Raw genomic sequence first — 26,348 nt, 5'->3', positions numbered from 1 at the left:
ACTCAGTCTTTATTTGAAGTGAGTAAAAATAAGCTGCATACTATTTTCTAGGGAGATGACCCTAGTGTTTAAAAAATATCAGAGGTACAATAGTGTTTTTCAGATGTTTAGGAAAGGATATTAATTTGGGCACGTAAGTACATGTTGCCAGCTAGTAGCTTTTAAAGGCACATTATCTTTTCATCTAATTAGTGAACTACAGCACTAACATTACAAGTTGGTCATGCTGTTCTTACAGATAAAAACCACAATACTCAACTATATTGTAATACTTGATTTTACATTGCACTTCCCAGTGTCACATCTAAACAATTAAATTTGAAAGTCAGAACCTTACAAACACCTCACTGTTGCACACAACTCTGCATTCAAGCTACCCCTCCTCTACAAGAATCATCAGTGGCTTTGTACATGCAGGGCTGAAGAAGATCGGTATGAAACACTTTCCTCAAGTGTGTTTTATCCTATAGCAATAAAGCCGACTTCTAAGGTACAAGATGGAAGGCATGTGAGCCTTACCCTTGCTCCCTGCTCCACTGCATGACGGAGAGGCCTCCAGTGGGCACTGTTGTCTTCTACTGGCAGAGCTCTGCAGTTAGGCCTGCACAGGAGGCACCTTAGGCACACCATTATTCTGCCTAGTTAATACATAGTTCCTGTTTTATTCATTTGCTTTGCACAAATAGGTTTTAGATTACTGGAATTAACTTTTCACAGAGCTGCGATCTCTGGATTTTACAGTCCAGGGAGGAGAGCAGTCACCGGTGACAAGTCTGCATAAGCAAGTTGCCCAGCCTGGATTCCAGCTTCATACCTATTCATACCAGTGTTCATTTGGTATCTCATACATTTTAATATTGACTGTGTTCACATTTTAAAATTCTGCAGCATGGGAACTCTGTGGAAAACAGCCCATGATGACCATAGGATAACCATTCTGGACTCCTCTATTACCTGAGCACAAATTGGCATCCTGCTCTGTGAAATCCCCTTAAGGTAACCCACTGACAAGGGTAGGCAGTGTAAAAACTGTCAAGGGGCAGGACTAGCGTCCTGCAGAACAGAGGCACAAAGAGGACAAAAAAACCAACATAAATTATGGAAACAGCAACCCTCTACCCACACTAGCAGAGCTGGGACTAATAGTGTGGAGAAGGAAACCCTCCACACAAGCTCCCAGCCTCCGTCCATCACGGCATGATGAGCTACTGAGTCATGTGGCAATCTGCCCATCCAGCACAGTAACACATTTGGATTCCTTCCACTCACCTTTTGTGCCGCAGGAGACTATGTCACTGCTGTTAAGCTCTTCTAAAGCAGCACAGACCTCCCGTCTTCCTCTTCTGAGAACCACTGTGCTTCTTGTACAGAAGGACCCTTGCAGACTTAAAGGCAGTACATAAAAAAATCTTGCTCTTTTTCACATTATCCTGAGCCATTTTCTGTACACAGTGTCTCTCCCTTGTGCTAAGTAAGTTGAGAGGTATATGTGGAATAGGAAGCAAAGGACATTAGACACACAACTGGACAAGTTTCCACATAATTAAATCTCTTCACTAATCTCTTCAGTAAACAAGAATTTAAATGACATATTAAATGCACTACAACATTCTCTCTATATATTATAATGGAGACATACTAACAACTACACTAACTAGTTCTTTAAACACAATGCAAATCTGCAAGTGTAGTTCTCTTCCGGAGGCAAAACTTCAGCTGATGTGTGGAGGTTCCTATAGAATTGGTATTTGTGTTACAAGAACTGTTGTCTCAATTTTATGCTGAAGTTGTAACGTTTTCATGCATCCCATTTCTAAGCACTTCCACATCATCTTTTAATGTTGCACCAGAGCCTGCCTGCAAATGGTATTTTGTAGGCTTCCCTTTGGTGGGACTATGGAAGCAATTCCAGCTCCGTGCATTGCTACACATAGATAGCTCCTCATTTTTTTTTTTTTTTGAAAAGCAAACCCCTTTACTCCTGTTCCCTTTAACAGCTTTAACAGTAGTGAAAAAGCATAGAATCCTATCATAAATAAGCAAGCGGATTTGGTCTGCTTTAATGGTAGAGGTCTGAAAGATGCAGCTTCCTTTGCAAAATCAAGAGCTGCAGCTTTTTCTCAGGACTGCCACTGTACAAGAGTGGCCCTCTTCCCTCACGTTCAGAAGCGACTAGTAGCTGCTCCTTTGCTGACTGACAGTTTAGCATGAAAAATGTGAATAAACATCTATTTCTAAGCAACTCTGACCACCTAGATTGAAAAAAGACAGTTCTTCTGAAGAAGATGCAGCTGGACATATAGAAATGGTAAACATGCAAATTTTTACTTTTGAAATCCTAGCAAAATGGCTTTTTTAATAAAAATATTTTCATTTCTATAGAGAGTACTTGTCCTTCTAATACTTACTGTTACAATTTCACAAAAGAAATAACATAAAATACTGTAGTGACAAGCTCAGCAAAGACATACTTGAACCCGTTCTAAAAATGCTGGAGTCTGCAGTGTGCATAACAATCTTTTGAGCTAAAACAAAGGAAAACATTGTTTGCATTTCATAGAAAAGAGAAGAAAATTGACACCACATTTCTAATACTTATGTTTATTATGAAAGTGTCTCCAAATCAAAATAGCCCACAATACTGATTGGTTCCAGAGATTTTATGAGGAATAATTATTTTCCATATTAAAAAAAACCCAAACCAACTGAGTAAAACACAAAATAACTCCCAAAGTTCTACAAAACAGCTATACATGAAAGGACTTCTAGCTAGCACATCACTGTGTCTGGGACAGTGGAGTTCCTATACATCACTGCATTTCTGAAAGAGTTGCTCAAGCACAGGATTGTCATGAAAACACAGGTGAAATAGTGTCATCTGCCTCATCCTGACTTGCAACAGATAGTCAACATGCACGGTATGGTATGAGAGCTCGTGTACAGAAGTTAAACTCCAGAACTGCAATAAGTTGAAGAGCAACACAAGCCAAAAATGTGTTTTGTTGCACAGATCATTTTAGGTCATGTAAGACAATTATTTCTGCCTGACGTGCGTGATCATTGACACGGCTCTAAAACATCATTTCACAGTATTTCCTCCAGTTTTTTAATCAAAAGCAATTTCAAAGACTGAGAATTCTGTACAGACACACTTAAACACTGTGTTTTCATTGCAACTACAGTCAGAAATCTTTACAATTTAAAGGCTACACATACACACCACTTTTCCAAACTTCCACTAGTGCTTTTTAAAAGGAAAAGGAAAAAAAAATAATAAGGTTGTTTTACTAAAGTTCCCATTAGGTCCCTGTTCCAAATGAAAACCAGCTAAAACAAGTAATACAAACTGGTTTTGCTTTATGGTTTAAAGGCAACTGTAGTTTGCAGAACACTGAAGTTAGGCCTAATAAGGTCTACATTACAGGAAGGGTAAAAACTATTAGATAGCTCCTCTCACACAAATGTCACAAGAAGTAGACAAAAGGAGACATACAAAAATGAGTCATAGCAAAGAGATTAAAAAAATACCAAAGCATCAACTGTAGAAAACCAATGGTAGTCCATATTTCTCTGTGAATATGGAAGGCTGCAGTAACGAGAAGATGAACGAAACAGGCATTAGGCTTCCTGCTAGAATACTTTGTGTAAACCATGTGGTGTCTAAATCAACACATGGTTCAACACATCATCATTGACATATGCTGCAGGGTAATGGCTTTCACCACCATGTCCCATTCAGAACCAGAAAGTGATTTTCACTTGAAGCAGATGATACAGATTTAAGACAAGAATCACTTCACTGTAAGCAAAGCTTTAGTGCATGTACTTGGGTCTTCAAAAAAGGATTTGGCATTGGCAATCACACAGAATGGTCACAGGCTGAGACAGGAGCATATGAAGCTGTGACACCTGTTCCAATTCTGCTGGAATCATTAAATAAATAACACATAGAAAAAACTACAAAATGGCAACAAGGAAAGAGCATGGGACACTTTGGTATTTTAGAACTAGCACTACTGAATATTGATCAAGATCCAAAAGACTCCAACGTCCACCCTTGTTGTTTTATCAGATATTTCTACCATTTTCTGCAATGATTGTTTTTAGTTTTTTATGACCTCTGCCCACTCTCCCTCATTCCTCTTTTGGTACAAAATATGCCAATATGGGAAACAGTAAACAAAGGGAGACCTGAATCTTATTTTACTATACTCTCAGCTGGCTAGGCAAAGAAGACAAATTCTTACTATTTACTAATACACTCTACATATAATTTCCTCATTTTTCTACTTCAACATCTCAACCACTGTGTCGTGTACTGTACTATAAAAAGGGAGCATAGAAGTTGAAGATAAATAGGTTATAGAGTACAAACCCTCATTTCTAAAATGACAATTCTACAAAAGGTATGAATATACAGAACCTTTTAAGATCTCGCATTTACCATGAGCCATGTGAATAATTTCTATCAATTTTCTGGAATATGTGTGGTTATCTTCTAAATACTTGATGGCCTCCTAAAACACCTTGCAAAGCTCTTCGGCAGAGAAGCAAACAAATTCAAATGAAAAAGGAAATAGTTGCATGACATCCTCTCTGCAGACTGGAAGATGAAGCCAAAGTTTTGACATCCACTGTTTAAGGCAATGAATCAAAACACACTGCCAAGTATGACCACTAAAATACTTGGTCCATCCCACTGAAGACAGAACAAATTGTATGAATTTTTTTATTTCAGTAAAAAAATTGTTGCTTGAAAATTTAGTGATTGTGCAGCAAAGTTTAGTGAAGTTCTCAATGCTTCCTTCCTTATCCCATTTCCACAAATGTGTCATGTGAACCTCTCATCTCAACTATTTTCCAGACATACCTGTATTAAGTTTATTCTAGGCTGCTAAGAATGGACTCCAAAAAGCGAGGTGTATAGGAGATAAGTCACTGGGAGTCTGCTGAACCATGGTAACTGTGTACATGCTTTAGCGTATCATAGATGCAACTGAACCTCAAAGGAAGAGTTTCAGTCCAAGTTGCATTATATAACAGTGGGGGTACAGTAAGAGCATACGTAGCCAGCGATGATAAATCACCTCAAGGGTTGTAGCCTTTGACTGTACATCTGAATCAACACCACAGAGCACAGCTGGGGAGGACCAACAGGGGTTAAAGACCTCCTGCCTCTTGCACGGGGATTATTTTGGGGAACTGCTGTCTGTCCTGCTACCAACAACATTGCAGTACTATTGTATGTTATCTACGTTGTGTAGGTTGACAGTTCAGAGCAACATTCTGTCCCCATGTAAGACAAAATATTTCACCAGAGTGCCATTTTTGTAACCATCTTTGCAGAAGGGAAATGGTCCAGTGGAGGTAGTAATCAACACCATGAAAGAGGTGTGTTTAAACTGTTATTCTCAATTACCATCTCAGCAGGTCAGATTTCAGAAATTAAAATGTTAATTCAATATATCCCAGGATGGTTTTGTTTTAAAATTTTGGTATCATCTTGACAGTAATTATTAAATAACAACCACCTCGAATACTGTGGATGGGATACTTTCTATTGCAATCAGTGTATTTTCACATACATAACCTGCCCTGCAGATGACTGTATGAAATCAGAGGCACAAGAGACAGATGAGAAAAATTTGAGGCAGATCAACTTTTGGAGAAGGAGATTTAAATAAGACTCCCTTGTTCCCTTATATATACTCATGGACATATAAACTATGCAGCTGCTGAATTACAAGGTTACCTGGCTTTTTCAAAAGATGCTCTGTGGGTAGTAAAACTGTCAGCTGTTCTTCCATGATTTACAATTTTTCAGTTTACTTACCTTTATTGTCTACTAAGTGGAGGTACTACTTTCATTCATGCCTTTCTGCCCTTACTTTTAGCACATTTTTTCCTAACACAGAAGGGTTCCTATGGATAATAAAGGTTTCAAAAGTTTTCAAGAGTGACCAGTAGAATAGGACAAATCGGGTTTTTCAAAAGAAAGAAGTGGCAACACAACTTTCTTCAATAGAGGCTGTATAAAATAGAGCATTTAAACATGTTTTGTGGCATCAGAAAACATCTATATTTTGCTATTTGCATAGGTGGAAGGAATCAGAAAGATTTCCTGGCTTAGAGTTCCAGCTGAACATAGCATTCCAATCCCTTTGTATATAGAAGACACTCTTACATTTTTTTTTCCTGGTTTGTTCCTTCCCCCTTTTTTTTTTTCCTCCCTTGTTTTTTTTTTTTTTTTTCTAATACATATATTTAAGTCTTTGGTCTATAAGCACATTGGTTCTGTGTGCACATACACAATACTGTTGAACAGTAGGTTGCATAGAGTCTGTTACTGAAAAACCTCGCCTACTTTTGGCACTGCTGTCACAAATCACAGAAAAGTATCCTGCAAGAGTTGTATGATCCTTAGCATCCTACATCAAACTTTGATCTAGAAACTGGAAGAAGTGTGTACATAATGTTTTAAAGGATGTTTATTTTGGGTGTTACTTTGTCTTCTTTGGGGCAATGTTTGTAAACCTTGGATGAAAAAGGACAGCAAAATTACCTTACAGATACCCTTAATTCTATTTCTAGAGGTGATGAAATACTACTGAGCATTCAAAGTTTGTTGTGAATTATGTTATGTGAATTTTGCTCAAGTTCTCATGGATTTAAAATAAAAACTGCTTCTACTAACGTATGACATTCTGCATCCTCTCTCTTTACTCTACTAAGAAAGTGGCAATAATTATAAGAATGATACCTAGACTGAACTGTGTCCAAGGAAGCAACGAACTTTTCATCTGCTGTTTTTTCCATTACACCCCTGTTCTCATCCATCTGAACTTGCAAGAACAGTTTCAGGAGTGAGGTCTGGATTCACAATGGTGCACTTGAGCAAACACCTTCCAACAGAGAATCTCTGCAAAAAGCTAAAATTTGTAGACGTCAAAAATTGCAAGGCTACTTCTAATGCAGTTAACCACCAAATTGAATTTTAAATTATGCTAAAATAATATCCCACAATTACCACAGTTTTTTTTTCCCCCCAAATCACTAATTGACCACATTATCTACTATTTAAAATACCAATCCAGTGTTTTAAAATTTTATGTTGGAGGAACTGCCACTGTGATTTGATAGGCTATTTCAAAACCAGCACTTTAAAACACAAAGATAGCAAAAATATTTGAAGCAGATCTAGAATCTATAAAGCTATGTTCTAACTTACTGCAAGTAACAAATCAAACAACTATTACTTATAGCAGACTTGGCAAAAGCAACACGGATGGACAGAAGAGATCCAAGTGTGATGCTCTCCACCACTGAGAATCCCAAGAGATAAAATTGGAGAATGGATATTCCCTTTTGTCCAGAAGTTCCCAAAAGAATACAAAATAAATAATATTTCAAAGACAGTACAAGTGAAAATACTGCTCCCATTGTGTCAGTTACATACACATACAGCATGCCTACGTATATAGAATGGTGTGTTGTCTTCATTCACAAACAGGAAATATGGCAGTGTGCTATCAGAATGCTTTGATACTCCTAATTTTTTTCTGATGCTGAGATATATGAAGAAACTGCATTCATAACTTATAATTTACTTCCAGTAGCAAACAGTTCATTCTGTTCATGTCTCGTGACTGAACTCAAGGATTAATGCTCCTCTGAGCAAGCGCCACCAGTAAGATACCCGTTTGTCCCATTGGCACCGCCAGTCCCATTAGTGGCGATAGTGCTGTGCGGGCTCTGTGAACGAGGTACTGTTTCTTCCTCATCTGAGCTTGACTCAATGTCACTTCGGTCATCCTTTGCTACCTGTAGAATTTGAAAAAGAAGCAAGCAGTAGGTGATTGTAGGGAAACAACTGAGCTTTTAGGTTCAAGCCAGAATCAGAGAATTCAAACATTTTTCAATTTGAGCTTTAAAGGCGATCTCCACTCTGGCACAGTTCTCTGCCTTTGCCTGCCTGGACTCACTTCAGACACGGATGCCTGTCCACACATATGCCACGTGCAAAGGCAGGATAATAACTTTGCACTGGTGCATTGAAGGTAGTATTTCCAAATGAGGGCACAGTGCTCAAGACAAAGAGTTGTGCACAGACTAAAGGAATCAACAATCCAAGTTCCCGAGTTCAACGTAGCCCCCCATCCCTCTGCCTTCTTATTACAACTTTATTTCCTGTGCTTCCTTTGGGGTGCTTCTCTGTGACCAGATAATACAAAATATTCACCCCAACTTCCTCCCGCTACATCCCAACTCATTTTCTAGAGGCTCCAGGCAACAGTGCTGCTCTCTAGCTCTCACTTCAGAAAAGGCCTTTGAGGTTCCCAATGGTGCTACCATCCATGCAATATCATAACACCTGAGTGACACTATTCCACTTGGGAATAGAGAAAAAAGAAGTACCCAGTTCCCATATACCTCCTAATAAGTAAAGTTTTTAATGTCAATGTCTATCTAGCAAGCCCACAATTCCGACACCCATGAAACTGGGCTTCAACTGAGGTCAGAAATTTGATTCCATACTTACACAGCTTCAATTAACAGACTACTTCAGACTCTTTCATACAAAGGGATTTTTATGTTAAAGCTGTCAGGGATACAGAAATACCCTTAGAAATACACTTCTATCAGACAGAAGAGAATGGGCCAAGCACAGGGTACTGAGTGCTTGTGACTGACGTGAGGGCAGACCAGATGATCGAGACCATAATCGAAAAATTCTGCGTCATCTTAAATTCTCTTAATATATTAGATTCACTCCAAATTCTTCTGCTAGGATCCTGCCCTGAAGCCAAACAATCAAAAGAAGATTCTATGCTGCAGACACTTCTGTTAAACATGTGATCTGCACTCTTTATTTTTAAAATGCAGCAACATAGCAGGGCCTTTGCATATAAAACCTGATATAAATGCAGTATATCTTGCAGTATGTAGTTCTCTTTGTTTATCCTCAGAAGAACCTGCTGGAGTAATTTTTACAAAAGGAGTCTAGAAAATATACATCTAGGTTTGTAAAACTCCTAAGCATAATGGTGAGTAAGAAACAGATGATTGAGATTAGTTACAAGTTTAATATCCATAACCTGTTGTGAAAACACTGCTTATTTTACTGCAGAAATTGAAAGAACGGGGTTGTGAGCAAGGAAGTAAATTAAGATATGAAGGAAGAAGAATCTTCTGTGTATATGTCGTGTATATGCATCTTTTACTCGGTCACTATCTAACTCTGCTCTTGTACAATCTAAATTTTCTCCTGTGCAATTGTTTGTACTACAAGGCAGAGGACTTACACTTTCAAGTATATTTCCTGAATGGTGACAGAGTAGCTGCTTCTCCTGCTGATATATATGTGTAAAAAAGGTTGTAACATAATAGCACCCAGATACTATAGATAGAAGTGGGTTTGAATGATAGTAGGCAATGCACAGGCAAGAAGTAAAAAGTGGCCTTTAAAGATATCCTTCATTAAATATATAAACACAAACAATGCATAAAAATACCAAGCAGAAACTACAAATTAAAAAACCCCACAAACACCAGTGCTGTGCAGAAGAAATCTTTTATATAGTAAATTTAAAGAAACTTACATGCAAGGGGTTCCACTTCCCAGCCTTCCAGCACAGCACAAGGGAAAGGATAAACAAGCAGAGTAAGACAGAGTATGAAGCACTCTTTGAAGTCACTGGTGTAATTCAGACAGGAGAGCTGAGGCTAATAATCGCTAAAAGCAGAGGAGACTGAAGTGTGGCTTCCAGGCAAAACACAGTTCATGAATGCACTGTCTTTCACACAGAGCAAGTGGTAGATTCTGGGCTCTGTCCAGTATGAGGCTGAGCTCTCCAGTACATTCATAGAAAGCAGTTTTCTGCAGAACAATCCTATTCACTTCGGGAGAGATCACATGCCTAAGACATCTACTCATGTGCTCTACTCTTTAATGGCAAAATGCCCGGTACTTTACATGATCTGTAAGCATTATTTCTATCATCTGTGAGTACTGTATCTGCACAGCAAGTGTAACAGGGCTAGCATTTCTGTGAGTTGTATCTACCTGTGAAATACAATAATGGCAGCAAGACACTGAGTTTTATCACAATGAGTCTTGCTCTAGCAATCCTAGAAAACACAGCCCTTTGCAGAACCTCATTAATAACAAACCCCAAAAGAGGCTGCGATTTGTAACTTTGCTACTAGCAAAGGCAGCAGAATTTCAATTTGTGTTATTATTACTATCGCTATCAGCTGGGAAATGAACACTTTGCTAACAACTACTACAAAGAAGAAAATCTGAACTGGCAGCCCCAAGAAAGAAGTCTGCTTGAGTTTAATCCAATTTCCCTAATGTAGCTTTGTTCAGCGTACCAGATTACAAAAAGGAAGAGTGAAAGAACATCTAAATACAATCACTATAAAGAGTATATTAACTTATCTGACATTTGTTAGAAGGAGTGGAAAAAAGCTTCCGTGAAAGGAAATACGAGTTTTCAGTAACGTGTTATGGATTTCAGTAATGTGTTATGGATTACAAAGAAAAAGTAACGAAAAAGTCAGCGACCCTGTATTGATACTGAAAAAGTTAAAATCCTAAATATGAAACAGAATCATGCTGTCTTACCTTGCCCTTTGAAATAGCTTTGTAGGCTGCCTTTACGATTAGGTAAGACCAAAAACAGTGCAGAATTTGAAGAATCACAAGCAGCATGTTGAAGACCCACAAGGCAGGAAAATTGCCCAGAGCTTCATACAGTTCAAACAATGTTGTATTTAATATCCTAGAAGAGAAAGGGACAGAAAAATAATTACACTTCCCTTAAGCCAACAATCTAAAAGAAGCCCTTTTTCAATCAAGATGACAAGTACTTGATTTGATAGGATCCACACAGATAGTTGGTTCTCAGAGTAATAGTGACTCAGACTGAATCACACAGGTGTCTCCAGAGAGAAACAACATCAAAATGTTGCTTTCAGTGTTTAACTTAATTTTGCAAACATCACATACAGAAAACAAAGATCCTCAGTGTGCATTTCTTCTCTCCTTTTATAAAGCTGGCAGGTGTTGGTTATCTCAAATAACTCCTTCACTGATTAATAACAAAGATTATTTTATTCCATTTTTTAAAATTAAGCTTTCCCATCTCAATTGCCTTCAGTAGGAGTTTCTGCCCCCATATTAGCAAGGTTAAGAGCATGTATGAGGACGGTTATACTACAGCACAAACCACATGCAGTACCATGTTCTTCAAACCATGTTCCCAGGCTCTGACAGTGAGCTGCAACCTCTCCTGTGTTACATGAGACAAATGTGTACCAAGAGCAGGGCAACGCTCCCCAGGTACTCCCATCAGAAGCCCTCTCTGCGAAACTCAATCTCAAAGCCCATGGGTTTATTTCAGTGTTCTATGGATGCCTTTGCTCTCTTGGTATCAGTAACATGAGTGATGTGCTATGTGGAGCTGAAAACAGTCTGAGACTATTCAGTTAAAGTGAGACTTCACTGGCATGTAAAACAATGGCACACGCATGGCAGGATTCAGCCTCATGAAGGGTTTTCTAAAAATGGGGAGAGGCTTCAGCCAAGTCTCCCAACATAAACTCTTATTTAGTGGAAACCTCAGCACCAACAGGATTCCAAACTCAAAATAACCAGCCAGTCAAGGGGCTTAACCCTGAGTCTCGAACATCCTGAGTGCCTGCACTAACCGCTAAGGCACTGGGCAGCTCTGGAGGCCACTTTTTGCTCAAAATCCAATTTGCACACCACTTATGTACAAGCAAGAGTGAAGTGTAGCAGTTACATAAAGGATAGGTGGATAATAGGGCTACGTGGGAGCGGCAAGGGGTGGGTGTCAAGGAAATACGGGCAGTTCTAGGCATTTGAACCAAGTTTTTGAGAATCAACATCTCCGATGCAGGCAGTAACAGTGATGTTACAATATTACTTCAGCCCGGATTGGGACCAGACTACGCAGTCTCTCTCTCACTCCCCCCACCCTCCGAAAGAATAGGGGCAGATAATATAAGAAAAAAAATAGCTCGAGGTTTGAGGTAAGGACAGGGAGAAATCCTTAACGTTACCATCACAGGCAAAACAGACTTGACTTGGGGAAAACTACTCATTTATTACTAAAACTAGCAGGAGAATGAGACAGAGAATGAGATAACCTCCCCCCATCCCTCCCTCTTCCCAAGCTTAACATTATCTCTACTGCCTTCCCTCCCCGAACAGCACAGGGGGGAAAACGGAATGGGGGTTGCGGTCAGTTCATCACGTGTTGTTTTACGCCGTTACTTCGTTGTCGGAGGAAGAACTCCTTACATTCCTCCCCTGCTCCATTGTGGGGTCCCACCTATACACCACAGTCCTTCCTGAAACTCCTCTGGCGTGGATCATCTCTTCCATGGGGTGCAGTCTCTCCAGAATGGCTGCCCCAGTGGGCCCTCCATGGGCCACAGATGCCTTCAGGCATCCACTTCCCCCGATGTGGGGTCCTTCATGGGCTGCAGGTGGATCTCTGCTCCTCCGTGGACCTCCATGGGCTGCAGGGGGACAACCTGCTCCACCATGGTTGTTACCACAGGCTGCAGGGAAATCTTGGCCAGGAGCTGCTTTACTCCTCCCCCTCCTTCTGAACTGACCTTGGCGTCTGCAGCCGTTCCTCTTACAAGAAAAGTTCTTCACAACAAGCTGGCAGACACCTCTCAGGATCTCTTCACATCATCCATCTCATCTCTTGTCCACTTCTTGCAGGCAGGCCGGGCTGAGTCGGGCCCAGTCGGCCGCCTGGCAAGAGGCCAGAGGGTGAGGCCTGCCAGGCCCATGAGGCCTGCGCTTCCCCCTCTGTGCCTCTGCCCCTGCTCAGCTGTTTCACATCTTCTGTTCTCTTTTTTTTTTTCCTGTTTTCCCCTTCTTAAATACGTTATTGCAGAGGCGTTATCACAGAACATTCTGCTACCAATTGGCTTGGCCTTGGCCAGCAGTGGGTCCGCTCTAGGCCCGGCTGAGTCCACTGAACAAAGGGGAGCAACTTCTAGCAGTTTCCTACAGAAGCTACCACCTTAGGCCCCTCCTCACTAAACAAAACCACAACGCTTCTGAAGCTTTGTGAATACAACACTAATTATTCAGCCCAAGTACTCCATCATAGCAGGTGATTTCAATCCAGACCTCAGCAAACAGCCTGAGAGCAGAGAGCAAACAACAGGCAGTAGAAACAATGGCATTTTTGGAAACAAATAACGATCTATGAATGCCTGTTACTTAGGCGGATAAAATGAAGGCAAGATGAGGATTTGCCAACTTCTACCCATTTTCCCTGCTGTGTAAAAATGCATTTAAAAGTCACTGGCTTTATGTTCTTTGTTTTTGACATTAACTATCACCCGCCAGCCACGAGATGGCGCACGCACTCAAGCTAACGGCCGCCCAGCGCCGGGCCCGCACCGGCTCTGGCGGCAGGCGGGACGGGGACAGGCCCGCGCTCGGGCCCGCAGCAGCCCAGCACAGCACCGCTCTCACTTGGATAGTCAGATACTGGGCCCAGCTTTTTAATAAGCAATCACATCTGCCACAACCCTTTCCAACAACATAAAAATCAGCTCAAGTAGTATTAGTAAGAAGTATGCACAGACAGCAAACTCAGAATGCAACATTTAGTGGTAATTTTTGTGTATAAACAGCATTGGTCAAAAATCAACCAGTCATTTCTAATATACTGGCCTTAATACTGTAGAGCATTTCATAACAGAACTCCTACCTTTTTATTTTTGCCTTCCAACACTAAACTGCATGTTTGCTTTATAATTTATTGAGAAGTGTATGCTTTATAACCGTACTATACAGCTGTGTTTTTACACCGCCTTCTGTTTATGGAGCAAACACCAGAAAAAGAAACCTTGTCATATTATTGCTTCTGTCAGCTAAAACTCTTCAGTCTCAGCTTTGTGTAATTTGTTCTGCCAATGGCAGCTCTACATAGCACAGCAATACCTCACTTTATAATTCAAGGGGACTCTCTCATGCATACCAAAACACAGCTGTGGTCAGCACTGTTTTACTTCATCAGGACTTATTTCAGTTCTAACCACTATATCAAATTCAAACTTGAAATCAACAGTTCCTGTATGTGTCACTACCATTGTTTACATACAACTGTCTTATTTTTATGTCTAAAATTTTATACGCTCCAGAATTGTAAATGTAGTTTCTACAGGTTTCTGTTTATATTTTCATTCACTGGACCAAATTCACCTCTGGGGACACAGGAGTCTAGTCAAAAAATCAGCTTAGAGATGCAGATGGTCCACTCTTGCAGAAGTCCAAAATATTAGGAAGACAGAAAGGCCAGAAAAGAGTGCTTCTGGTTCCAAAAGCAGTTTCACCATGCAAATGAGTCATTTACTGTGTATTAGAGATGGGAAATAAGCCTTCATTGAAAAAGCAGACCGCTTTCTAACCTGCTTGTGTCTGGCAAACTGAGGACAGGACTGGAACTCTCCATTAAAGCTGCATAAAGGATCTCAGTAATGGCTCAGCAATGCTAAGAGGGGTCAGTGACCTGACAAACAGGCTAGGTGTGCAGATGCAGCTAAGGCTACGTCTAAGCATGTAGGGATGAGCAGAAGCTGAATGAAAAATACAGAAAACTACAGAAAAAAAAAAAACAACGGAAGAAAGCAAATAAATGTCTTCTCACAGAATAAATCAATTATTTCATGTCAAAGGTCTGAAACAGGGGGAAAAAATTGTTGGGTTAATAGGCAGAATACGAAGACAAACTCTACTTGTAAAGATTGAGGAAGGGAGGGAGGGAAGACAGATTAGACAACTTTCCACCAATTCCACTGCTGAAAGGATTCAAGGGAAATATTTTAACCAACTACACAAATAACAGAGACTGGAAAAAGAAGCATGATTCTGAATTAAATGAAGGAGAAAGTGCCTATGGGATGTATATGCAAAGAAATCTTAGGTTCAAGTACTCAAAAAGGCAGTCAGGCACTTCCAGCATGCTTGCTGGAATTTTTCAAAGCTCTCCAGTGGTTAGATCCCAGATTTTCATAATGATTGGTGGAAACTGATTCTTGGCTATCTGATTTGAAACAGCTGGACTTTATCTCACAGGGAGAAATTACTTTAAGCTGCAAGTGCTCTACCTCCCTGAAAACTTTGGTCAGCATTTCTCAGGTCTCTGCAATTCGAAACAAAATATTAGCTTCTGCTTTTGAAAATAGGTTCTGGACTGTAGCAATTTTTCCAAGTCGCTGAAAGATTGTGATACCTGGACCAAAGAACACAATCTCATGGCAATATTATTCTCCCTTCTCTCAATAAATACATCCCAAGTGGGGTTCTGCACCTGGCTGTGTGAAGCTCTCAGTTTAGCATTTTGAATTATGTAGCGTGGCTGATGAAGGCAAATGAAAGCAAGTTCACCACTTAAGATCCAATCTACTCTTACAGAAATCTGTGGTAGACTTTCAGGAATGCTGCCACAATATCTGAGCCACTGGGAGAGGTAATTCTGTACTTACTGTACTACCACTTTAATTGAACACTCAAGAATACAATTAAAACATTTTCAACAACTACAGAACAATCAGCTACATCATATCAGCAATTACACACGTTTTTCCTCTACCATCTAACTTATCTAGCCAGCTAAGCAGTACTTGGGAGGCTATCGGCAACAGGCCCATACACTGACTCAGATAAGATCACACTCCCTCCCCTCAACTTAGTGGGCACAAGTCCAGGCTCTTGGATAGCAGTTACCAATTCTTGGCAAGTGGATCACTTGTCTTGCACCAGGAATGGAACGAGAAAAGGGAGATGAAGGAAGAGAGATACAGAAAGAGAGAGATGAGTAGAAGAGTAAAATGATTATTTACATTTGTCTGAGAATTGGCAATAATGTGCTGTGTTTGTTTCTGAAAGGGTCCTGAGAGGAACGAAAGGAGGTGATATAGAAAGAGTCATCATTCTTCCACACAGGCAAGAAATTAATGGTAAACTCTGCAGAATGAAGCATAGCAGGGTGATGGGCACTATTATCACATCCAATGGGAGCAGACACTGTGCAGCTGAAATGAATGCTATGGCACATTGCCTTAACTTCTGCAGCACTGTCCAGTGACCAACATACTTTTCGTGCAATATGGTGAATGAAAGGCATGTTCTTACCACAGTGCAATAGCCAGAAGTCTCAAAGTATAACCAAGGACAGCAAAACATGATACCTGCTTGTCTAAATAATTCAGAATAAATGTCTTTTAAAATCTCCTTTACCAAGTGTGTATTAGGTAACAGTATTCTATCTTGCACCATAACCAGCTGCACTGAGACATCCTTCAATACTGCATTCATTACAGAGCAAATAGATAATTACATCTAGGTGGGCATTAATGAAATTCAGTGCAAGTAATCCAACAATACTACTGCCAGCAATGCTTCAAAGTTTCCACTTTTTAAAATTTTCCTTTAAAAAAATAAACATTTGCACTTACTTCTACCTCAAAACATAGTAGTTTAGTCTCCATTATACATGGTAAAAAGTGGCCAAGACCAGAGAACAAAGAGTGAGGAGTCCTAAATTCTGGATTTAGCTGTTCTGTTAACTTACTATGTGATAAAAATTTTTTCCAGCTTTTTTATATGGTTTCCTTTTTGTTAAAGATGGGCACGAGGTATTGGTACATCTTGTCTGCCACACAAAGATGCTGGGAGAATGGATTCATTACTTGCTTAAAAGATCCCATAAAATTGACAGGTAAAAAACAAACAAAAAAAACCCCTCTGAGATTCACAGATAAATGAAGGGGCAGTGCACATGTGGCCACAGGATGATAAATCAGCTACATTTCTTCAGTAGTCAAGATTTATCTCTGGGATTTGGACCTTGATGAACTCTAATAGGACTTCATACCCTAGGCTGTCCTAGTTACTTATAATGACAATTCTAAGCTAACTTTTCACAACAGGTGACCTCACACATAGATGTTTCTGCATGAGAGACTTCAGATGAGTTACCCAACTTTTTACCTATGCAAAATACTAATTAAATTCAAGAAACTGGTCTATAGCACTTGCATGTCCTGGAGCCCTCATGCTGCAGCAAAGCTATGTAATTATGGCAAATCCAGTACATAAAGGGCTATATTGCCATCTTCTACCTCTTCTGAGTTTCAGCTTGGCCAGCTGCTGTTAAGACTGTCTATATCACTCTTCTGCTCTGAACAGATGCTTCTTTGTTCTTGCTGAGTGGAAAAACAAGCTGGTTTCCCTTTTCAGATCCTGCTGTCTCTTAGGTTTTCAGTCCCCCAGAGTAGGACTTATGCTACTAATCAGTGCATGGCAAATATGAGGGGAGCAGCAGGGACTAGCAGTTATTAGAGAAGAACCAGTGACCTACACAGCATCAATAAAACAGGGAAGGAAGCATGGGGGAGAGAGAGAGATTATGATCTTTCACCAGCATCTCAGATGGATTCCTCAGATTTTTTGATCGGTGATACTCATTACCCTCTTCTTTTAGACAGTAAGTTGATGAAAGATCTCCACAAAGTGCAGTGACAGAAGAGATAAAAACTCTTGAGTCACTATTCAGAGCAACATTAAATCCTCATGCTTCAATTTTATCAGCGAGCTCAGCATCACATGGCGTTCTGCTCACCCATACCAGCTCCACATTGAAGGATCTCCTGACATAGTGCTAATACAAGCTCAGCTGCTGTAGAGATGGGTGGCTCCTGTTCTAATACTAATCTGGAACAATACCTGTTTCAGAAATCATAGCCCTGACAGTGAGACTGTGTTATTTTAAGCTCTGCAAGGATAAACAGGATTTCCAATTACTTTAACTAAAATGATGGAACAAGCTGGAAATTATTCATGTTTGATGTACTGTAGAAGAGACCATCCTGATCAAGCTGTTGCTGTTTTGGGTTCAGCTGTGCTCTTCTCTTCACTCAATTCCTTCTTATCAACAGTTACTGCCCATTAACTGATTTTGCACCCACTGGTATGAATAATAGTATTTCCACTCTTGTGGACAGAAAAAAAACCAAGAATACAAGGTCAGAGACACCTTCACAATCCAAGCTCAAATCTCAAGAGAGTCTTTCAATAGACATTAGGATATGGAGCGAATTCAAATTTCCTAGCAGAATGTAATTATACTTAGCAAAATGTTATATCAGTAATGTGTTCTGGCAAAATGCTCGTGTAAAAGGCCTGTGATCATAATACAGGCACAGAGAAACTATGTTATGCTAAGAATGACACTTCCAAATCTGAAAATCTCCAGGCACACATAAAACTTTTATATGAGCAACAGAGAATACATATCAAGATCCACTTGCCTAGAGTTCATGTTATTCTCCAAATAGGAAAGGCATTTATTGTAGATTACAGGAGGCCAGTTTCCAATCTTTGCAACACAGAGCATCAGAGAACAAAAAAGCCTTCCCCATGCCTCTTTCTGTTGACGAAAAATAAGCACAGTACCTCTGCTCAAGGAATATTTCTTCCTCTTTATTTTGGAGAACACACTGACACACTGCCTTGTGTTCAGCTATACTTTGTGAGAAAAAGATTACTCAAACTTTCTGTAAATGCAGGACTAAACAGAACTAGTTCAAACACCCACAAAACATCACAGAACAGCTGCAGCCAGTTACCTGCCAGGTACCTACTGCCTTTCAGGTGGCTTACGGACCATCAACAGTAGGAGTATCACACTTTGGATTCATTGGTCTAGTCCTGTGAACATGTCCCTAGAGCAATGGAATAATTTAAAAATCCATAAATATTACACAGCTTAAGGAAGTGTGGTAGCAGAGTGTCCATCAAAGTGTCATCTTTCAAACAAATGACTCAAGTATTATGGTCCAGTTGTGGAAGAAATGCCAAAAGATGTGGATGAGGAGGGAAAAAAAACCACCACCAAAACCCCAATCAATTGTACCTTTGCCCACACAAGCATTGTAAGAATTTCCTCCACACCAAAGTCTGGGAAATCAGCGTTATAAAGATCTCAGTTTAATCTAATTTTCTTAATAATAATCTCTACTTTCATAGCTATTACAGGTCAGACTCTACCATCATGCAACACTGATAAAACCAAGAGAATGTGGTCACTTACATGGGTGCTGTGTTTCTCCCAAAGTGTTTAGTCTCCTGGCTGAGCACTAATGTGACCTTAGCTGCATCATGGCTGTTGATCATCGTGTTCAAAAGCCATTTACTATTTCAAGCTGGTAAATTAACTATCATACTCCCATGCTTTTGCACAGCTATGATTTTCACATCCCACATAAATCAGCAGCTTGTAGTGAACCAGTAGCATTGTTCTGCTCTTGTATCAAGTCTGTAGCACTACAAAATATGCATCACTAAGCAAACCCTGGTGCTACAAATACAGCCTCTAAGAGAAAAGTAATTGAGAAAGGCAGAATGTTTGCACATGCTCAAGCTACCTACAGCCACCTAGACTGTCAGCACTCACATGGGCTGTCTGTGGTACTACTGTCCCAGCATAGCTCTCCCCTCCACAGAATGGGCAATGCTTAAAGAGGTATTTTGGGGCAAAGTTTTCTCATATACCTCTCTTTTAGAAAAAAAAAAAACCAAACAAACAGTCAAACTGCAAATTCCCATGGTCAGCCTCTTTTCTTCTCCCCTCCTTCCTGCAAGGGATGCAATTTCAGAGGAGACTTGGAGAACTTCAGCTGACTACAAAGAAGCTTAAATGAGAAGCTGACTACAATGGCAGAAGCAACCATCAGTTCAGCCTCCTCAGGTCACCCATATTCTCCAGTCACCATGCCTTGCTGAGCTGATTTAAAAGTGGCTAATGTGTCTGGCCACATGAAAAACACCAATGCTGTTTCCCTTCCCCTGAGACATTTACACTCATCATAATAATTCTGAGCAAATAAGTGGCACAGCAATGGCTTCTGTCCTGTTTTCAATTAGAGCACAAGTTTTAGAAAGCACATATTTCATAATAAAAGGATTGAGAACACTGACTGAACAGCCTATCCTTGACAACAGGAAACATTATTACAGCCACAGGGTACAGCCCATAGAAACTGAAAATGAGGATAAGAATCAGCTTTGGAAGTCTGATGAAATCCTTTTTTATTTTTTTTTTTCCTGTTGTGATCACATGAAAATCTTAAAAATGGAAACACTGAGCAAATGCCACTTTTTGTTATTTACACAGCAAACCCACAATGGTGAACGACACCTGTAACCTTTCCATTTCTTATAGCTTCCCTGTAAATAGCTGGATCAGTATTAACCCAGCACTCCAAAGACTTCAGCTTTGCTTCACGTAGCACTCAGAAGCCTGAGTTCACAAGCACTGCAAACATTCTGAGGAAATAAAATAACCAGGTATTAGGAAGGACAACATCAGACAACATTCTGTCAAAAGCAGATGGGATGACATTATATAAGCTCTGCTAAAGAGCTAAGACAAGAGTTGTGAGTAAATTTATGGAGACTTAGTTAATTAAATCTTTTTTTAAATCCATAAATTGAAGTCTATGAGTTCTTCAAATATACTGTAGTTAGCTTGGCAAAAACGTTATTAAATGCTCTTGATAACCTGATGGGTTATAAGTCATCTGCTGAAACTACAAACAGGCTGAAATATAAGCAGATCAGATAATATTTGTTAGTTCTACAGCATCCACTCACTGACAGCATGAATAACATCAGAAATCAAGTACTTTGGATCAAAATCATAATTTATTCCTTCAATGTCTGCTACCCACAAACAACTTAGATTGTGCTCTGGTTTAGAAAATATTCTGAGGAAAATTAGCTCAAAACAGTGTCAGAAGAGATTAATTTTCTTAAAAAGTAAGTTATTTTACTGTAGAAAAATCAGAGATGTTTGTCCAGCTCTATACATAATACTAGCCAGGCTAGAAAGGTTTTCACTGACTTCAGGATCCAGCAAGAGCAACTAAAACCATCACAAAACACTGTGTCCATTTAGAGTCCAGACAAGGTTTGGGGAGTTGGGATTTATCTGGCTACTTGAATTCCTACCAAGTAACTGACCAGGATTCTTGCTTTAACTAGTGCCTGCGTATTGTTTTGACATAGTAGGATGCTTTTTAAAGGTAGGTTTGAGCTTTCTGTTTTACCAATACGTTCAGAAGAATGAAGCAGGGGGACTCTGACGGGGTCCACATGCTGCCTTCCCACAACACACACGCTCCAAGGGCCAAAAAGGAGAAAATGTGCCAGGAAAGAAAACCAATAGGAAAGATGATGACTCAATTTCCCTGCATGTTAAGAGCTGCACAAAACCAGTCAATATCAGCTAGAAAAAGAACAAAGCTAGGAAAAACAGAGGTTCAGCAAATCTTTGCAGCAGCTGCTACTTATAGGGGCTCTGCACTGCCCTATTTGTAACTCAAGCTGCAATTTTTCTCAGAGAGAAGCTGATTCCAGGATAAAAGAAAGGAGAGAAAACAGTGCAAATTGGCAATACTGGATTACTGTTTGGAGACCCAGTGTGCGCATTAACAGCATGTGTGCATTAACATCCCATGCTACTATTCAAGCAGTGATGAAACTCGGGAAGAGCTATTCAGCCAGTCCCACAGAGATGAGAGAAAGGCTGGTAATAAATAACTACGGTTCATTACAGCACACCATGCTGAACAGAAGTTAATTTTAACTCAGCTTGGATCGTGGCATGCTTATCTGGTTCATGCAGATACTCACTGCCATGAGCCAGACAGAATAACAAGGAACAAAGTTGCTCTTCTGAGGACTGGCAGACTCATGCTTATATAGGATTTGTTGTTATAAAAATCCTATTTAGCAACCATACATTTCAGTTGATGCAGAGAAAGGCACCTGAAACAGCTCTGAGTTGTAACAGTGACAATTATTTTTGACATCTTTTTATTTGACAGAACCTTTCCAAACAGACTCACAAATGGAAGATCCTGGTAAGGCATACCTACTGATATTAAACAAGACCATATCAACTAACCAAAGTGGCCAACTGTCTGTCCTCACAGTTTTTCATGTGGTACAACAGTCCAGGCACTGACAGCATCTGAAGAGATCAAGGATGGGAAGACATACAGACTACCTAAATTATACCAAATTTGCCTAGATGAGAATTTGGGGAACAGCACATGCAGAAGACGACTTGTGTTCTTTATAGTCAGCTTAAATGAGGCTTTCATTTACATTTGTACAGTTAAGCCACTATTCTACATTTGTCAGTGCGTATATGTAACATGTGCATGCTGAGACCTCTCAGCCCACACCATTTCCCTGCTTCCTCACCTTTTGACAGCAGTATTTGTCAGGAACACTTCCCTGAAACTCACTGTGTTCTACCTCTCATACAATGTAACTGATTATAAAATAATCAAAAGTCATGAAAAACAACTGTATTCTAGTACTAGAACTTCTAGTACTAGTACTAAGAAGCTGAACTTGCCCACCTTGGTGCCTTCACTGGTAAACATCAGCCTAGCTTTCCTGGGAGCCTCCTCCATCTTCTTTCAAATCCCAAAGTTACACCTCTACCTGAAGTTACCCTAAGCTATCTTTTAAAATTATGAACAGGTTTAGTAACCTTGTATCTCCCTCCATGCCAACCACCTTTCTTCCTCTGAAGCTCTTGGAAACACTCTGGTTCATGGTCACTCCATGAAACTAGTTTCAGATACCAAACTTTTCACAGCATTAGGAGATTTATTCAAACTGTCCTGTTAAAAAAGAATGTATTCCAGAAGAATAAGCAAAGTGAGTGAGCAGTCTTCGGTCTCCTGTACAGCCTAGACTTGAGGGGTTTCACGATTCTCACAACATGAACTCTGCAGCTAGCAATAAACAAAGAAAGACTGGAAAATGCAGTGCATCACCTTCTTTACTCACGTCTCCTGGAATGGAAGATGCCTGTTTGTCCTCTGCACACCTCAAATAATGATTAATAAATATTAAAATCCTATGGTTGTATCCCTTACTGGATATTAAAAGAAAAACAAAACAACAGCAAAAAGCAAATCATTCCTTTATCAACAGAGAGAAGACTATGTCCATGTAACTACAGCAAAAACAAGCATTGAGGCCTGAGAAGAGGAACTGCAAGCCTCACTGAAATAAAGAAAGGCTTGAGGCAACTGCTTTGCCCAGCCTGATGAGACTGGGCTCACATAAGTTGCATAACTTCTTTGGTCTAAGATTGCTTTCATTCTCCCTACAATCCTGTACCACCTGAGAAGGCATCATGTTCCCCTGACTCATGGAGAGTTGTGTTTTATGTCGTAATTTGCTAGAACAGTGATTATGCGCAAGTGGGAGAATTTCACAAGCAAAATGTCTTGTCAGTGAAAATAGCAGCTATACTCCTACATTCACTTAGCAGCAGGAGGCAGAAAGTGTCCTGGGGCTTTTGAATTACTGCTGAAATGAACTCCAGATGCCTGCAGAAAGACTGCTAAATATATACCTAATTGCCAGTTTCTTTTGTCTTAGCCCTGCTGTTAAACAACCTTCAAACAACAGCATTTGATACATTCCAAATTATTTATTAGCACCTTTATGCCAAATTAAATGGCACTTGTGCAAAGCTGGAGCACAACAGCACGCCAGTGCTTCATAAGCAACATCTCTGGAAGCCTGTCTTGGGTATTCGCCTTCCTGTGTGGGGGAAGTTTTCTTATAAATTACAGTCTTCCTTTTGCATTATGTGCACACCAATTTTATACCTCTCAGTTTTTATGCTAGAAAAATTTGCATATTTATGTAATATTAATCAAGCACCAAATTTTGCTATTTTGAATATTCAGCAAAGGAGAGCAAAAAACTATGCTTCCTGGCCTGCTGCCACTGCAATGACTCATCTGTGCTGACACACAAGCTGATGGGAGTGAAGATTTAGAATTGCTGCTTCATAGAGAAAAAGGATTTGGGAAAGACAAGCTCATATGTCCCGTGCTTCATCCCTCCTAACCCTGACTCCCACACGCAGAGCCCACAGTACACCTGAGAGCTATGAAAGTGCCTCTGGGCTCTGTGAGTATAGCTAAGGGTAACCATTAGGAGTACATACATCAAGGCTTTGGTCTGGAAATAAGATGGTCTTAAAAATCAGGGACCATATACACCACATTGAACTATTTCCACATTCAAATAAACAAATGTGTTCTTTCATTGATTAAGGGAGAGGAGAGACAGAGGGATCACCAGTGTAACCGCTCCCTCTGTGACACAGGGGCACACAGCACACTGTTGGCTGCTGTATTCCCGTAATACACAACCCCTCTGCCTTCAGTGCCTTCGAGAGTCCATGCTGATCTTTTCCACCCCAGCAGCAAACCTCTGTAATGGCTGTAACCTGCTGCCCTTATTAGCCCAATATGCAGTACCAAGGGAGACGACATCAACAAAAGAAGCTACTGTGCAGCCCTCTTCCCTTCCCCTCTTCCTTGTATCTGCTCGCTTTGATTTTTACCCTGCTTTCAGCACACTGGGCCAGTGCTACTCTATAGACCAAGATTCAGATAAAGTTCAATGTAAAGTGGCATGGAAGTGCTGCTGTCACCTAATGCATATGGAATGGGTGAGCACGTCCAGAACACCAGCACAAAATGCCACAGCTGTAAAGCAGGGCTGAAGTTTTAACACTTGCTATATAACTTATCACTGTGCTGCTAATCTCTTCTGGGACTCCACCAGTCAGACAGTATGAGGTGTGTATTAGGGACACTCACACAGGCTTCAGCTCTGTGATGCCCAATTCCCACTAGCTGTGTCACTCTGTAATTTGTAATTTGCCTAGTCCTAGCAAGGGCTTCTGGCTCAGTGTGACACTTGGCTGCAAGACTTCACAGATGTCACTTGAGACAGCGCGAACCTCCAGTTGTGAGCTTCAGTTCCAGTTATAAACACACAGTGTTATTCTAAACACTTCAAGTTCAAAGTGTGGACTTTCCAAAACTTGATGACCATAGTAAGGATGGGAAAATTTTGACCTTGACAATTTTCAGATGTCTCAAGAGAAAAAGCATACTGGGCACCTGCTTCTAGTTAAATGTGTGAAGAATAATGACTTCCTTCAAAATCATGGACTCTGGACAAGATTAATCTGCTTTTTGTTGACTGTTCAGCAAAGCAAGCACATAGCAGTGATCTGGTAAAGTTTGTGTTTAATAAAAAAAAAAATTCAAGTCAGCAGTTCCTTCTTTGCCATTTCAAACAATACAGAGTGAAATGTAAATGCTGGAGTCAAAGCTAAACACATAAGGCACAGAATCACAGAATGGCTGAGGTTGGAAGGGACCTCTAGACATCATCCTGTCCAACTGCCCTGCTCAACCTGGGTCACCTGTAGCAGGCTGCCCAGAACTATGTTCCTTTTGAGTATCTCTAAGGATGGAGACTTCACAACCTCTCTGGGCAACTGTGCCAGTGCTCTGTCACCCTTACAGTGAAAAAGTGTTTGCTGATGTTCAGATGGAATCTTCTGTGTTTCAGTTTGTGCTTGCTGCCTCTGGTCCTGGCCCTGGGCACCACTGAAAAGAGCGGAGGAAGTCTTTTTTACAGTCTCCCTTCACCTATCTATATATACTGATAATATCCATCCTGACTTTCTCTTCTCTACGCTAAACAGTCTCAGCCTTTCCTCATGTGAGAGGTGCTCCAGTTCCTTAATCAGTCTTAGTGACCCTTTGCTGGACTCTCTCCAGTAGCTTTGTATCTCTGTGGTACCTCTTCTGCCCAGAACTGGACACAGTACTCCAGGTGGGGCCTCACCAGTGCTGAGAAGAGGGGAAGGATCACCTTCCTCAACCTGCTGGCAACACCTCTCCTGTTGTGGCCCCAGGATACCATTAGCTTCTTGCCGCGAGGGCACATTGCTGGCTCATGTTCAACTTGATGTCCACTGGGATCCCCCATTCCTTTTACACAAAGCTGCTTTCCAGCTGGTCAGCCCCCAGCATATACTGGTGCAGGACTTTGCACTTCCCTTTGCTGAACTTCATGAGGTTTCTGTCGGCCCGTTTCTCCAAACTGTTGAGGTTCCATCCCTCTGGATGGCTCCACAACTCTCTGGTGTATCGGCTGCTCCTCCCAGGTTGGAACATGAGCAAACTTGCTGAGGGTGCACTCTGCTACATCATCCAGCTCATTAATGAAGATGTTGAATGGGACTGGACTTGGCATTGACCCCTCGGGTACACCGCTAGTTACTGGCCCCCAATTAGACTTCATACCACTGATCACCACCCTCGAGGTCTGGATGCTCAGCCAGTTTTCAATCCACCTCATTGTCTGCTCATCTAGCCCATATGTT

General features: G+C 40.6%; 1 protein-coding gene across 2 annotated transcripts in view; it reads right to left on the bottom strand.

Annotated features, from left to right (window-relative positions):
* Positions 1-7,304: 7,304 nt before the first annotated feature.
* The window catches only part of CERS6 (ceramide synthase 6), a 113,369-nt gene continuing 94,325 nt past the window's right edge, over positions 7,305-26,348 (bottom strand). For both annotated transcript variants that reach the window (XM_086751436.1, XM_086751437.1), the window contains 2 exons: positions 10,628-10,784; positions 7,305-7,821 (listed from right to left, as the gene is read on the bottom strand). In XM_086751436.1, coding sequence (XP_086607562.1) covers positions 7,660-7,821; positions 10,628-10,784 — 319 coding nt within the window. In that variant the 3' untranslated portion in view covers positions 7,305-7,659. The remainder of the gene's footprint in view (positions 7,822-10,627; positions 10,785-26,348) is intronic.

Source organism: Chlamydotis macqueenii, chromosome 6, assembly GCF_036417535.1.
Source record: "Chlamydotis macqueenii isolate bChlMac1 chromosome 6, bChlMac1.mat, whole genome shotgun sequence".
NCBI classification, from domain to species: domain Eukaryota; kingdom Metazoa; phylum Chordata; class Aves; order Otidiformes; family Otididae; genus Chlamydotis; species Chlamydotis macqueenii.
Note: the sequence above shows the minus strand (reverse complement) of the source record. Positions and strands in the feature narration are given on the sequence as shown.